The sequence below is a fragment of the Mytilus californianus genome, unplaced genomic scaffold, assembly GCF_021869535.1.
Source record: "Mytilus californianus isolate M0D057914Y unplaced genomic scaffold, xbMytCali1.0.p SCAF_6, whole genome shotgun sequence".
Taxonomy (NCBI): Eukaryota; Metazoa; Mollusca; class Bivalvia; order Mytilida; family Mytilidae; genus Mytilus; species Mytilus californianus.
In genome coordinates, this window is record NW_026262712.1 from 29,959,778 (window position 1) to 29,975,955 (window position 16,178).

The window sequence follows — 16,178 nt, forward strand, 5'->3', positions numbered from 1 at the left end:
TGTCCATTAGCAATTGATGTCACTGTCCAATACATCAATGCTTATCTTTCACAGAATTATTCATGGTTTTGTTACTTTGTTGATTTCATCCAAGAAACTATGAAGTCTACCTTATGTATCACGAATTACATATAAAAATTGTCAATGAGGATCGGCTGAATACTAAGCGCTATGAAAAAAGGACTTCATTTTTCCATTGTTTACAGCTGATTTGCGTAGGGTTTGAGTTGTGCAAACTTAAGACTTTGTTGTAAGGGTCTGCTATTGTTTCCTTTCACTTCTGTGCTTTCTTTTTGACATGATGTTTTGTTTTGTTTGCTTGATTTTTTACGTATAACTTTGTATTGATGCCTTGTTATCTTCTTTTGTTTTGTAATTCAAATAAATGCTTTGCAAAAACAGACAATACATTTGAACCTTTCAAGGAATATTGTAGATCTTTTTGACATATGGAAAGTTTTATATTTTACTAAAAGAAATTGACTTAACCTTTTAACATTTTCTATATTATTGTGTAGTTAGGTTGCTGTCACACTGACGTATAACTGACGTCACCTTTCTGTCGTGTTATAATTTAACAACAAGTTGATTTGCTATCCTTTTGACGTTTTTCCTTAGTATCGTATTATTCTCATAGTTGATAAAACAAATGGTGTATAACTTTTATTGATTAACCTATTACCTAAATCGGCAATCATATATAGATAATATATTCTTTCTCTTGTGTTTAGACCATACCATAAGATATAATTAAATGACTCAGTTTTCTATAAGCATCTTTATATCACATAGCACAACGTGTGTTTAACTTCAGCAGAAATCAATCCCGGACGATTGGTGGACATGACATTCAATAGAAAGGAAATGACAGCTAAAATAACAATGATACGACAAATGTCTCCTTGGGTGATAATATTTCATTTAGAAGTAAGAAATGTCATAAACATTTGCAAAATAGGTTCCATTTGCTACTAACAGCTGCTTCCCCACTTCGTCAAAGAAAAGTGTTGTTGGCCTGTTAAGACCATCTTCCTTGGTCAGTATCTGTTTGAACTGTTTTCCATCAGGAGATATGACAACCACATTACATGTGTTGTCTCCAACAACAAACACGTTTCTGTTGTTATCCACGGTTATTCCTTGGGGACCATCTAAAATGTTTTTATCCTTGAACTCCCATATGTTTGCTCCACTATATGAACAACAAGTTACTTTTTGTGTATCTGGATTTGTAAAGAACATCTTGTCGGCATGCGTTGAGACGTATGATAACTGCGATGAGACTGTGTTGGCGATTGTAGTGATACTGTAATCTGAACAAGATATTACATGCAAGTCTTTATCTAAGACACAGCAGATCAATGATTTACCGTCATAAGTAATTCCGTAAGGATCACCTGGTAAGTCAATGAACTTTTTCACCTTTTTCTTAATCAGATCAACAATACTGATACCTGGCTTTTTACTTAAATGTCTAGTGGATACAGCTACTGTAGTTTCATCTAAGATCGCTAGATCAAACGCGCGGTATGGTTTTTGAAGTTGGATGGTATATTCAACTCCACTTTCGGCATTAACTGCTTTAACTCTTCCATTGGTATCTTTGAAATCTGTAAACAGAAATTCACCTTTTTTTGTAACGCAGCATCCAGTAGGGTATATACAAGTTTGGTGAACTTTTCGTTTAAATACAAGTTTTACATTGTTAATTAATACTACCTCTTTGGGGATCATCATTTGGGCTTGTCTTTCTTTTCTCCTATTTAGATTTATGTCAGTAGACTGACTTTTCTTGACTTCAATGAAACCAAATTGATCAACCATCAGAATATCCTGTATTTTAGTATTGGTTGCACTTTCTATGTTGATTTTATTGTGATTCTTATTTTCAATACTAGACTGTAGATGCTTTTCATATTCCGTGGTTTTCGCCTGAATTTCCCTCATACATAGGAATGCTTGCAGATCTGATGCGTATTTCTTCGTGTTCTTGATTTCTGATTTCATCTGATTTATTTTCTTTGTTTGATCTTGAAGTGAAGACACAATCGACCGAACGGTGTCGCAGCAAGTGAATTCAATTTGGTTAAGTTCTTTTATGAACTCCTCTTCAAGTTTGTTGATATGCTGGATGACCTGTTTTTTTAAGTGACAAACTTGTGCAGATATTTTCTTCTTTTGATCTGTAATACTATCTATATCAGATTCTCTATCTTTACGAATTAGATTGATATAAGTAAGTAGGTCCTCAATGTTCTGCTCTAGGTCAATAAAGGACTCTGAAGTTTTGATGTCCCTTACTCTATCATCAAGTGACACTATTTTCCCACAGTTACCATGATCCTTTACACACTTGTTGCATATTGGACTATCGTGATTAATACAGTAAAGTTGATACATCTCACTGTGATAAACGCAATGGTGCTTGATGTCGGTTACAACAGCTGGTAATAATTGGTAATCAGAAATAAAAATAGTTTGGTGATTTCCTGTTGCCTTTGAAACATTATGATGTTCTCTACAGCCAGAACATAATGGTTCCTCACACTGAATACACCAATGAGTTGACGTCGAAGTTTGGTGTCGAAGATCGCATACCGCGCACACTGGTGTACAAGTAGCCATTGACGATGCCACTGTCAAAATAAATTAAAAACTATGTTATAAATTTGTATTTGTGTTTGTATTATATGGGGAAGGTAGTCATTATTTGAACTTTAATAACAAACTCAATAAATAAATCTAGATTATTATAATTTGTTACATCGCTCCATGATTATAGCACTTCATAAATTGTGTGCATCCGACGCGTTTTTCTGAATCTATAGGGAGAGCTAAAACCAAATACTATACGAAAAATAGGTAATTATGTCACACGTCAGAATCTGTATGACCAAAACAGACCGAGAAATAAAAGCCAAAACTAACAAAGGTCAACGTTACCTAATTGGGTTGGAACTTACTTATTTTGATAAAAAAAAATATATTATTATTTATGTTCTAAAACTGGTTACTGATAATTTTATGAGACTAGCAGTCAACCACTCCGGGAATAAACACTGGTAACTGAAATTATCACACTTAATAAATTCCGTGTGTCCGGTGCGCTTGTCTGGATTTATCTTCATCGGCAACACTCAATCTAAAATTCTTACATATGAGATGATAAATACTTAAACTAGTCAAGAAGTATATGACAAAACGAGATCGAAAAAAGGATGGTCATTTCCAAATAATGTTAACTTAAATGACTCCTAAATTTAAAGAATTGTTTTTATATTTGAATAGAAGTTGAAAAAGAGGGGCAAACGATACCAGAGTACATTCGTACCAGGGATGGGCACGATTACTGACAAATGTAATCGATTAATAATCGATTACATGAAGGATTTTTGTGTAATCGATTAATAATCGATTACTCTAATTTTTGTTTGTAATCGATTGCAATCGATTACTTTATCAAAAGTAATTACATTACTTTTCGATTACTGTCAATTACATGCTACAAAATTATAAAAAAAAATAATAAAGTAAGTTATACACAATTATGTTGCTCAACGTTTTTTATAGTCGAAATTTAGAACTTTACTAAAAACAGCATTTAAAGCATTGTTACCAAATTTTAAGTTCACAGTTGTTTTCTAGATGGAATATCATACTGAAGGTCAGAAATATTCAAAATTTCTTGAAATTTTGGCTTTCAAGATAAATAAGAGATGACATCGCATTGCATCAATCAGTTATTTATATTGTAAGTTTTTTCAAAAATTTGCTTTCATTCTTACTTAAGTTAGCTTTTTTGTTTTTACTCGTTAAAACAGGTATATTCTAACATAGATGATTAAAATGTTGTAAGTTTCCTTTGAAAAAAATTAAAACCATAGAATAATTAATTAGTTCAGCAAATTTTAAAGATTGAAATTATAATTATAATGACATATATGAATTAATCCTTATGTTTGGATAACCACCCTAATTACAGGTTATAAAACTGTCAATGGAGTACAATTTATAACCTGGGGAAAAATAATGTAAATCTCCTTCTTAACTAGACATAAATGAAATGAAAACAAAGTCTGCATATTATTGATTAGAAGTCTGAACTTCTGATTAGTAAAGACAAGAAGTTTGTTAATTTTTTTATTCTCTAATCAAATTATAAACAATATATATTTATTGTGTCAAAAAGGGATACATGTATCTATATCTGAAAAAAAAAATTTCGATGCATACCCATTGGTTCATTGTCAAAAGGATTTTGTGTACTTTCTCAACTTTTTTATCATAACATTGTAAGATCAACAGTTACTGTTTATCTATTCAAAGCTAAAATTTCAACTCTTATTGAAAATTATGCTTGAAGCAATTTTAATACAAATAAGCTTACTACTTTAATGTAGAACAGAAATTAACTTAAGACTCATTTCTTAACTTAAATCTATTTTCATATTTTAATATAAAAGGTTTTGAATTATTGACAAGCACATAAGTTCATTTGTTTCAAAACCTAAATATCAAGTAAAATTTGGTAGGGGATCTGGTTGATTATAATGCAGCTTGAGATAATAGATAGAAATAAGGCAGTTGATAAACTCTTAAGTCATATTACAATGTAATACATTCTATTTTATCTGTACTATAAAGTGATGAATACATCATGTACATACATTCCTTCATTTAAAATAGGTTATATTTCAAAGTAATCGAAATGTAATCGAAAAATAATCGATGATTACATCATAAATTTTGCCGTAATCGATTAAATTACGATTACATGTAATCAAAAATGTCTTCGATTACAGATTACTGTCGGTTACTGGGGAAAATGTAATCAATTACAATCGATTACGATTACAGATTACGATTACCCCATACCTGATTCGTACTCATAAATCGATAATAGACTGACAACGCCATGGCTTAAAAAAAGACAAACAATCAAACAATAGTACACAAAACACAACATAGAAAACTAAAGACTAAGCAACACGAACCCCACCAAAATTGGGGCTGATCTCAAGTGCCCCAGAATGGTAGGCAGATCCTACTCCACATGTGGCACCTGTCCTGTTGCTCATGTTAGTACAAACCCGGTAACATTTATAATTCAGTAGGTCAGATTCGTAAAAAGGGGACGGGATGGTAGATACGACATTAGGAACATAACCGCTACCATTTGTGAAACGGATATTCCATAAAAGTCAATAAACAAGTTTACACTGTAAATTAAATCAAATAATAGGATACTAGTACTAGATTCTTTCATGAGATATATCAATATTTAAATTGAACATCAATGGTATTTATTTGCATGATCTGCAATGTTGTTTGTGTTTTTCTTTTACAAACATAACGTTGTCAGTTTATTTTCAACATATGTGTTTGAATGTCACTTGAGTATCTTAAGCCTTTCTTTGACATATGTTATATAATGGGAAACCCTTGAGGGTAAGCAATTAGTACTCCATTTTTTCTAGATATTATTTTCTAATTGATGTCTTATTAGTTGTTGTTTAAAAGGAAGCTAATAATAAATCATAAGTTCTATGTGGTCAGTTAAAACCATTCCTTCGAATATTTTACGGACGCCATGATGAGTTTGGTTGACCGTTAAGAAGTAACAGTTTCACATTGTCGTAACTACAATCCCGGCCTCTTTCCCTCGCCCTACCGAATTATACTTTGCACTGGGTTTGTACTTATATGAGCAACACGCCTAATCCACAAGTGGATCAAACCGGTTTACCCTTGCTGGGCATTTGCGATCACTACCGGTTTTTATGCTCAATCCTTAGTTTTCTACGTCATCGTTTGAATCACCATTGACAATTTATTTAACCAGGTCAAATCAATATTTCAATTCACCAGAAGCCATTTTCTGTTTCGAGGCTGAAATATACAATTGTTTATTCTCGAGTGTTCTGAAACCTTCACTGAAATAAACACGCAAACATATATATCATAAGTTCATGATGCGTAATCGTTCTTATCATTGTTTAAATCACACTTACTAATACAAGAAAATATCATAAACAGTGATAGAAATTGACATCACAAACCTTCAATGTTTACCTGTGATCATGGTGATATTGATCACACACATGTATTTTAAATATACTGAATATGTAAAGAAATGCATTGAAATATTTGATACTTTCGTTTAAGACGATGTATGTGTCAAAGTAAAATAAAGAATATGATTGGTTCACCAATTTTGACATTAAAGGCATAAAATCCTTTAAAACTAATGATTTAATAATAATCAATTAATTTGGAACTAAAATGTTATATTGTTTAAAAAAAATAATAAGACGATTGTTTCCGAACTAACAGAGAGTCTTATACACAAGCATGTCTTTTTTGATATGTCAAACTTATCAATATAGAGAGAAATTCACTGAGGTGATATATTATTTGGTAGATATTGATATGTCAATGGGTCATCATTTTTTATTTTTATATCAGACATCAGAAAATTCTGTGCACTTTTTTCTAAATTATACGAATATTTTTTCCTATACTTTATTAACCTTATCATCACACATATATCAATTTCAAAGAGACATAAGAAATGAAACAATATTGATAAGGTTACGATAATACGGAGTAAACTATGGCAGTTATTTTTTTTTTATTGTAAAATATTTAAAACAGATGAAAGTTTTAAATAATGTTACACATTTCTTCATGTTCACATGAAAGAAGCCAAATAAATCTGCATTCGGTATCTTGAGTTTTTAAATCATTGAATATTTTAAAAGCGGAGTTTAACATAACTTTCCGTTGTTTTTCGAATGCTAGACATTCTATCAGAAAATGTATTTCATCTTCACTTGAATTTAAAGAACAAAATTACAAATTCTTTGATTTTTGTCAATCTTTCTCTAACGACCCGTTCATTAGCTAAATTAATTTATTAGTGCTAATTTTCATTTTTGTGGGGTGATTTCTAGTATCGAGGTTCTTCATCACAGATAAGTCTCTATTTTGAAAATATCCATAAATTTGAAATAAGATCGAAATATACCATTTCAATGAAGCATTCTGTTTATGATAACCTTTCAAAACCTTCTTAATCTAAAGAAAGATCTAGTGTGATTAAAAAAAACCAAACATACCAGATTTATAATGCAGAATACCAGATTTTTGTTTCGAAATCCAAGACTCAGTGGCGCTCGAATCATTTATTGACTCATGTTAAACAATTTTGGGACGTACGGACGGACGTACGTACGTACAGACGGACAAGGGTAAAACTTAATGCCCCCACCGCTGCGGCGGGGGCATAAAAACATTTTTGAAAAAATTAGGTCAGTGCTTCTGTATCCCAACAAATTAAACAAGAGTGCACACTGAAATGTATCACCTGCTTTACTGACCATCGATTTTATGTTGAAAGTCCTAAAGATTAAGGTTTTACTACAAGTATCACATAAGCTTTCAATTTGAGGATGCAAGATCAGATAAATCATGTTAAACACACATGTACACCTTACAAGTATCCATAAAATGAATATAGTTGACCTAGTGTTTTTGGAATTTGAACAAGAGTGCAAGTACTAAAAAGTCTCGCCTGCTTTATTGACCATTTAAAAAAAAATCGTGTTAAAAATGCAACAATGAGGTCAAAATCAGATAATTCCTATCAAACATTTATTGAACTATACAATCAACACATACACCAAACATGAATGACCTATTGCTTTTAGTAATTGAAAAACAGACCAAACAAAACAAATTATAACATTGACCAATGGACCATGAAAATGAGGTCACGGTCATATGGTTTTTCCAAGACCAACATGTACATCTTTCATCAAATATAGCAGTTCTATTGTTATTAGTGTTTGAAAATCATACCGAAACACAATAACTAAACATTGATAACTGAACCATGAAAACGAGGTAAAGGTCAGATGATACCAGCTAGACCGACATGTACATCTTAGAATCATTCCATACATCAAATTTAGTTGACATATTACTTATAGTACTTGAAATCCAGACGCAAACACTAAATATTAACCAATGAACCATTAAAATAACGTCAAGGTCAGATTAAGCCTGCCAGACTGACATGTACCCATTACAATCACTGACTGTTCTGAATCTTTTGTTGTGCCTTGCACATCAATATTATTTTCATCTGATCTAGCTTTATATCTACTGTCTAAAACATCATATTTATAATCATACTCATCCTATTCAATCTCATACAATTTATGGACTTAAATCATTCAAAGAATCGAATCTATTATCTTGCTTTTTCTGGTTATCTTGCATGACTGTATGGATTTCAACATCTCCATGAATATATTATTGTAAACACAAGAAATACTTTTTTTCTAGAAATTTGGGGTTCAAGCTACCACACGTGACATTGGACGTTTTACTTGTACTTGGAGTTGGCTTCACAGTTGAAGATCTTCTTTTACTCTTTTTCATACTAGAGTCTCAACTCTGCATCTTTAAGACTGAGGATGTAGTCCTCACAATTACTTTTCCTTGAGAGAACATCGTCCTCTTTCATATTTCTCTTTGCATTCTTTCTGCCATTTTTTCTCGGGCTGTCATAAATTGACAAAATAGCCAACTTCTGGAACTTGTCGTAAAATAAATTAAAAATTAAAGTAAACAACATTGATATATGTTTTGTAGTCATTTATTGTCAATTTTGTTGACAAAAATTATTAAGACTAAATAAATTAATTTATTCATCAGGACGAACTTTGTCTGTCCTCGTCGAAATATGCAAACACATTGATAAATCATTCATGCACAAACACTATCTCATTTAATTCCGGAAGTGATACGACATAAAAGAACCACAAAAATGAGGGCAAGGTCAGATGTTACCATCAAGACAGACATTTAAACATTTCAATCATTCCATACACCAAATATAATTGACCTATTGCTTATAGTACTTCAAAAACAGAACAAAACACAAAAAATTATCAATGACAAATGAACCATGAATATAATGTCACGGTCAGATGAACAAGAGGCTCTCAAGAGCCTGAATCGCTCACCTGTATTTCAGAGGAGAAGATTTTTAAATGTTAGCAAACTTGATGAACAAATTTTGTAAAATTGTCTTTAAAAGGCAATAACTCCTTAGGGGGTCAATTGACAATTTTGGTCATATTAACTTTTTTGTAGATCTTACTTTGCTGAACATTATTGCTGCTTACAATTTATATATATCTATAATAATATTCAAAATAATAACAAAAAACTGCAAAATTTTGTTAAAACTATCAATTCGGTGGCAGCAACCCAACAATGGGTTGTTCGATTCGTCTGATAATTTTAGGGCCGATAGATCTTGACCAATTAAACAATTTTACCCATGTCACATTTGCTCTAAAAGATTTAGTTTTTGAGATATAAGCCAAAAACTGCATTTGACCCTTACGTTCTATTTTTAGCCATGGCGGCCATGTTTGTCAATGGATACAAACTTCGGATACAATTTATAAACAAGATACCCTAAGGAACATTTAGTTAAAGTTTGAAGGTAATTGGCCCAGTAGTTTCAGAGGAAAAGATTTTTAAATGTTAGCAAACTTGATGAACAAATTGTGTAAAATTGTCTTTAAAGGGCAATAACTCCTTAAGGGGTCAATTAACAATTATGGTCATATTAACTTTTTTGTAGATTTTACTTTGCTGAACATTATTGCTGCTTACAGTTTATATATATCTATAATAATATTCAAAATAATAACAAAAAACCGCAAAAGTTTCAAAGTAAATAGACCATGACTGAGGGGGTGGGGCCAAATATTCTCCATGGAAATGAGATGTGCTAATGCTTATACAACTGAACACCAATTAACATTGGCCTACCACTAATGGTTCCCCTTGAACTGACCTAATCACAAACTAATACATGTTAACTTAGCAAAATTTTCAAAGTCTATAGACCATGACTAAGGGGGCAGAGCCAAATAATCTCCATGGAAATGAGATATGCCACTGCTTTTACAACTGCATACCAAATATCATTGACCTACCACTAGTGGTTCCCTATAAATTGACCTAATCACAAACTAATACATGTAAACTATGAAAAGTTTCAAAGTCAATAGACCTTGACTGAGGGGGCGGGGCCTAAAAATCTCCATGGTAATGAGATATGCCAATGCTAATACAACTGCATACCAAATATCATTGACCTACCACTAGTGGTTCACCATGAACTCGACCTTATCACAAACTAATACATTGTTGACGCCATCGCTACCGTCACACAGGCCGGAAACAGCATACCTATGTCTCGCTTTTTGACTCCGTCAAGGCGAGACTAAAACTGCAAAATTTTGTTAAAACTACCAATTCGGTGGCAGAAACCCAACAATGGGTTGTTCGATTCGTCTGAAAATTTCAGAGCTGATAGATCTTGACCAATTGAACAATTTTACCCAATGTCAGATTTGCTCTAAAAGCTTTAGTTTTTGAGATATAAGCCAAAAACTGCATTTGACCCCTATGTTCTATTTTTAGCCATGGTGGCCATGTTTGTCGATGGATCAAAACTTCGGATACAATTTATAAACTAGATACCTTAAGGAACATTTAGTTAAAGATTGAAGGTATTTGGCCCAGTAGTTTCAGAGGAGAAGATTTTTGAAATAGTTTACGACAACAGACGACGACGACGACGGACGCCAAGTGATGGCATAAGCTCACATGGGGCCCTTTGGGCCCCGGTGAGCTAAAAAGTTACATGTGCTCCTTACAATCATTCCATACACCAAATTTAATTGACTTACTAATTACAGTATCTGTGAAACGGACCTTATCATGTAACTTTAACCTTAATCACTGATCCATGAAACGAGGTCGAGGTCAGAACCATGTCTCTCAGACATTGTCACATTGCAAGGAACCCATATACCAAATACAGTTATCCTATTACTCATTACATTATGAGTGTAAATTTCACATGACAAAAAAAACTGTATTTTATTTCAAGCAGTGGATGAACCATGAAATGAGGTCAAGGACAATGGACAAATTAAAACTTTGTAACATAAGGTATCTGCATACAAGGTATGAAGCATCTAGGTCTTGTACTTTCTGAAATATAAAAGCTTTATACAAATAGTTTATGCCAGACAGTAATCCCTATGTCTCGCATACTGCAATAGGTGAGACACAAAAAACCAATATCTGGATCCATGATAAGAAAAGAGAAGGTCGAATTTCTTTTTCAGTGTTTAATTTGGCACAATATTCATTTATTTCTAGCATGTCTAGTTTAATACAAAAATAAAGTTGTCTACCTTTGTACAGAACATTCTCTCCTAATACAGGATTAAAAATAGCTCATTACATCAAATGTCAAAGATGATTAACTCCCTTTATACAGAACATTCTCTCCTTACACAGGAATGATCATAAATAGTTCAAAACAACAGAAATATACAATTTTCAAAGATTAACAAGAGAATTAGGGTATTTGATAATGTTAAAATGAAAGCAACCCAATAACAAAAATAAACAAAAAGTTTTTACAGCACTAATACATGTATACTTTGGATTCATTTATTTTCATGGGTACCAATTTTTCGTGGATTAAAGAAAACTTTCAAGTTCATGGATGTCTAATTTCATTTTTTTGGCGAAGTCTGCATACAAGCCTATAGAAAATTTGTCATTTGATGAACATTAAAATTTCGTGGTTCAAATATCCATGAAAATTGGTATCCAATGAATAATAATGATTCCACAGTCTTGAACAAACTTCTATTGACAGCTTTTCTTGGAATCATTTTTTTTATAATTAATTTCATGAATGTATAAGGGACAGCCACAAAAGTAAGACTTGACATCTATGAATTATTCAAGTCCATAGGCTTTAAAAACATTGTTCAAATTTAAAAAGATATTTGTATACACCTTATTTCAATGACATATATATGTAGCAATATAGATGCAAGACTTTTTTAAGTGTCCTATGTCCAACACAGGTATGATCACCAGTGATCACATCACAGTAGATGGCAATTATAAAATTGAAGTCAACATCCAACAGCATTGTCAAGAATCTCTTGCTTTTTTGTTGGTAACATCACACATGGGTTGAGTACACTTTACTCCTGTGTCTGTGACTGATTTAGCTTTCATTGGATTTTCTTCACTGACCTGTAGATTTATATAAGAAAAATATACACTGCATTAGAAAATACAATTGAAAGTGTATGATGTGAGTGTGGTTGCCTCCAATTTTAAGACTAAATCAAGATTCACATTTGTTTCTAAAAGCAGACCTATAGTCTATTTTGTGTAAATAAAAACTTTCACCAATCAAACAATAGTATTTTTAAACCAGGTGTATCAGCATAAAATTAGAATATGTGATATGATTGCCAATGAGACAATTATTCCACCAGTGACCGAATGACAATAGGTTAGCAACTGTAGGTATCAGTTCAGCAATAAAAATTTGGGATTTTAAGCGCAAAATCTATTTTGAGACTAAGTTTTCGTGTTATGACTCTCTGTGATTCTAATCTTTTGCAAAGAACAAATTAAGACTAGATGATTTTTTTAGCAATTTCATCTTAAAAAAGTACTTTCAAAATTAAGCAAAATAAACCACTTACAAAAAATTCAAACTTAACAGGAATTTGCATTGTTATTTAGAATAAACTGTTATCACAGAGATATGTCTCGCCTATTTGTTATTTTGATAATGCAAATGTTGAAATTAAAATAGTAATACTTTAACATGTAAATTATGCAAACATTCAAAGTCAATGAACCATGACTGAAGGTACAGGGCTAAACATACCAAATACCATTGACTTTTCACAAGTCGTTCCCTTTAAACAAACCTAAACACAAACATTAACTTGTAAACTATGTAAAAGTTTCAAAGTCAATGAACCATAATGAGGGGGTGGGGTTATATAATCTCCATGGAAATGAAACTTGCAAAGCCAATACATTTACATACAAAATATCATTGACTTAACATTAGTGGTTCATCTTAAACGGACCTAATCACAAACTAATACATATGTAAACTAAGCAAAAGTTTCAAAGCCAATAGACCATGATTGAGGGGGCGGGGCCAAATATTCTCCATGGAAATAAGATGTGCTAATGCTTATACAACTGCATATACCAATTAACATTGGCCTACCACTAACTGTCCCCCTTTAACTGACCTAATCACAAACTAATACATGAAAACTAAGCAAAAGTTTCAAAGTCAATAAACCATGACTGAGGGGGAGGGGCCAAAAAATCTCCATGGAAATGAGATATGCTAATGCTTATATAACTGCATAACAAATATCATTGACCTACCACTAGTTGTTCCCCATAAACTGACCTAATCACAAACTAATACATGTAAACTAAGCAAAGTTTAGAAGTCAATAGACTGTGACTGAGGGGGTAGGGCCAAATAATCTGCATGGTAATGAGATGTGCCAATGCTATTACAACTGCATACCAAATATCATTGACCTACCACTAGTGTTTCCCATAAAGTAGATCTAATCACAAACTAATACATTGTTGACGCCGCCGTCGCCGACGCCGGAAACAACATACCTTTGTCTCGCTTTTTGACACTGTCAAGGCGAGACAAAAATTGGAAACAAACATCTATATCAACATGGTGTGGCATGACATAATGAGTTTCTGTTGCCATTCCTTTTTTCTTTGCTAAAATTCTAGTAATATGCATATGACAAAAGATTTTGTACAGCAATTTGTATATTTAACACCAAACAGTAATGTAAACTTTTTTGATCAACATACAAGCTGCTTCGGTTAGAAATAAACCTGATGCAAATGAATATCAATATATCTTTTAACTTATTTGGGGTTGAAAAAATCTCTATGGAAAGTCTGTAACTGTTTGAAAATTGAGTTGTTATCAGACCTATATAGAACAGACCTAATTTCATCTTTTATTTCGTATTTGAATGTTCTAAAATCAATTTAAGTACTTCAACATGTATACCTGCACTTGCATAAGGGCCCTTTCTATCTGACGCAGCTCATATTTTATAGGAGGAATACCACAGGCGTCACATGTGGAGAAGATATTCTTACTCTTCCAGAGCACATGTACATGAGATCGCCCCTAACTCCGTCTTGAGTTTTCTTTGTTGTGTTTTGTTGATTATTTTGTCTTTTGGTCGTTTTTCTGCCATGACATCTTCAGTTTGTTTTGGACTTATGAGTTTGAATGTCCCTTTGGTAACTTTCCCCTCTCTTCTACTGCAATATATATGACATGCTGTGGTACCAAAGTCCTTAATCAAGGAATTATACCACTTACATTTTTCTCGACAGCATGATTTTTAGTCCACTGTTTTGCATTCTCTACATACAAGGTCTTGTTGTATTTATATTCATTAGACTGCAATAAAGAGTTAATGAGAGTAGTGAGAAAAAATGACTTCAAGACAATAAAATAAAAACACAACATTTGCCACACTGATATTATTTCATCTTTTTCATGATTAAAAAATTATAAAATTGTTTTGCCTTTTATATATATGTACAATGTTTAGCTTTCAAATATCAAGCACCTTCAAATAAAATGAAGGCCAACATCTTTTTTTTTCTTTCAGTGCCAGTTTCACATTATTCAGCTATGCAAAAAAAAAACTTTACTATATCTTCCAAACCTTCCTCCCTTTTCACAATCAAAGCCTGCCCTGTTTAGTCCTTACAGTATTTACTGTATGATAAATGAACTGATTTTTTAATTTTATTACAGGGACTGAAAATTTCTAGAGCCTGAGGCCAAGAAATCCCCTTAACACTTTTGGCTTGATCTTGAAAAAAAAAATTTACTGCTTGAATCATTTCTGTAATGATTGAATTTTATTATTACTGGTGTTAAAATCAAGTCTTGTCCAGAACCTACAGAAGGGTAATTTTTTGTATGATCAAGCAACACCAACACATGTGAACTTAAAGAACAGTCATTTTTATAATGTGGATGTTCAAATCATGCAAATCAAACATTTCCTTAAATATTAACAGCATTAAAATGCAAAAAAAAATTGAAAAAATGACTGACACATAGATGCCAACCCCCTTTTGGTGCAATCAGTAAAAAGGTGTTAAGATTTCCGTAATTTGTGTATTTTGTCAGTAATAATATTTTCTCTGTAAAATTTTATAATAACCAGGCACACAGTGATATGATTGATTGATTATTGGTTGCTTAAGGTCCAGTGGCAAATATTTCATGCATGCTCTGGACAAAAACAAATAAACAGTAAATACAACAGTTAGATCCTGTGATTTAGGCTGTTCGGGATGAAGGTCGGGGAAATTTATGTCACTGGAAAATTAGGGTATATTGGATATGGGATAGACATTTAGCATTGCAACAGGCCACCTACGGTTCCCTAAAAGATTTGTTACAACGGCTCTAAACGTGCAGAGCGCATGGCACTCTTTGAACACCAGGCATCAGATTTAACGTCCCCGTTCTGATTGGACGTGGCTGCATACTTGTACAACCTGCACAGCCAAACGAATGCTTCACTTTGGCAAGGATTTTACTGCCGGTCGGAAGAAGACCTGTAGTGACCATATTTCTATTCCCCAGCCACCCTTGGGAGTGGCACACAATAACAAATACATGATTTCCTTTATTCAGCAAAACCATGATTCAAAGTTGATGAGAAAGTGAGGAACATCCACCATCGCGTTAAATGGAAGTCTTGTTCACAATATATGCAAAAGGCATAATGTTCCGGTTTTCATTTTCGTTGTTAGAGTTTTTTTTCCTTGCGTCACAAATTTAATTGTTTCACCAGACATTGTAAAATTGCATTCATGAATTATTCGGAATTTTACAAGAAATGGAGAGATGTTTCACACTGGTAGATAGTCCCGAGAAACCCCAAGGAAAATAACAGTCCGAATCATTCAAGAGCTTAATGTGTTACACGATTCTAACCAAAAATGAAGCGTCACAATGATAAAAAATTCGTAAGGGTTCCACGGAACCCAGTGTCTCGGCCACTTTTGCTCTTAATCGCAGGCTCAACAAAAATGAGATGAGGAAAAAATTTAACAATATTTAAAAATATTCCTCTCGATACAATTTTTTTATTGTAAGAAGCTTCTGTCCAAGTTTGGTAAAAATCCAGGATAGTTTATGAATCTAATAAATGTTTTAAAAAATT

General features: G+C 32.6%; 2 protein-coding genes across 8 annotated transcripts in view; both read right to left on the reverse strand.

Annotated features, from left to right (window-relative positions):
* The window catches only part of LOC127705050 (ubiquitin-conjugating enzyme E2 T-like), a 240,236-nt gene that overhangs the window by 210,391 nt on the left and 13,667 nt on the right, over window positions 1–16,178 (reverse strand). The window contains exons 5-6 of one of the 5 annotated variants that reach the window (XR_007983617.1): window positions 14,309–14,389; window positions 11,292–12,153 (exon numbers count right to left, since the gene is read on the reverse strand). The exons of 2 other annotated variants lie outside the window; for them this stretch is intronic. Coding sequence is in view for 2 of the 3 variants with exons in the window: in XM_052209320.1 (XP_052065280.1) it covers window positions 12,049–12,153; window positions 14,309–14,389 (186 nt within the window). In the remaining variant the exon portion in view is untranslated. Of the gene's footprint in view, window positions 1–11,210; window positions 12,154–14,308; window positions 14,390–16,178 lie in introns of those variants that run through there. 2 more of the 5 variants (XM_052209320.1, XM_052209319.1) reach the window with 2 other exon arrangements.
* On the reverse strand, window positions 651–6,095 carry LOC127705047 (uncharacterized). Of its 3 annotated transcripts, none has more exons than XM_052209309.1 (2): window positions 6,060–6,095; window positions 651–2,636 (listed from the first exon to the last, which is right to left on the reverse strand). In XM_052209309.1, the coding sequence occupies exon 2, from the start codon at window positions 2,623–2,625 to the stop codon at window positions 922–924; it is 1,704 nt and encodes a 567-aa protein (XP_052065269.1). In that variant the 5' UTR covers window positions 2,626–2,636; window positions 6,060–6,095; the 3' UTR covers window positions 651–921. The 3 variants fall into 3 exon arrangements, with proteins under 3 accessions (XP_052065269.1, XP_052065268.1, XP_052065267.1); XM_052209308.1 differs by having other exon boundaries at window positions 6,073–6,088; XM_052209307.1 differs by having other exon boundaries at window positions 6,012–6,087.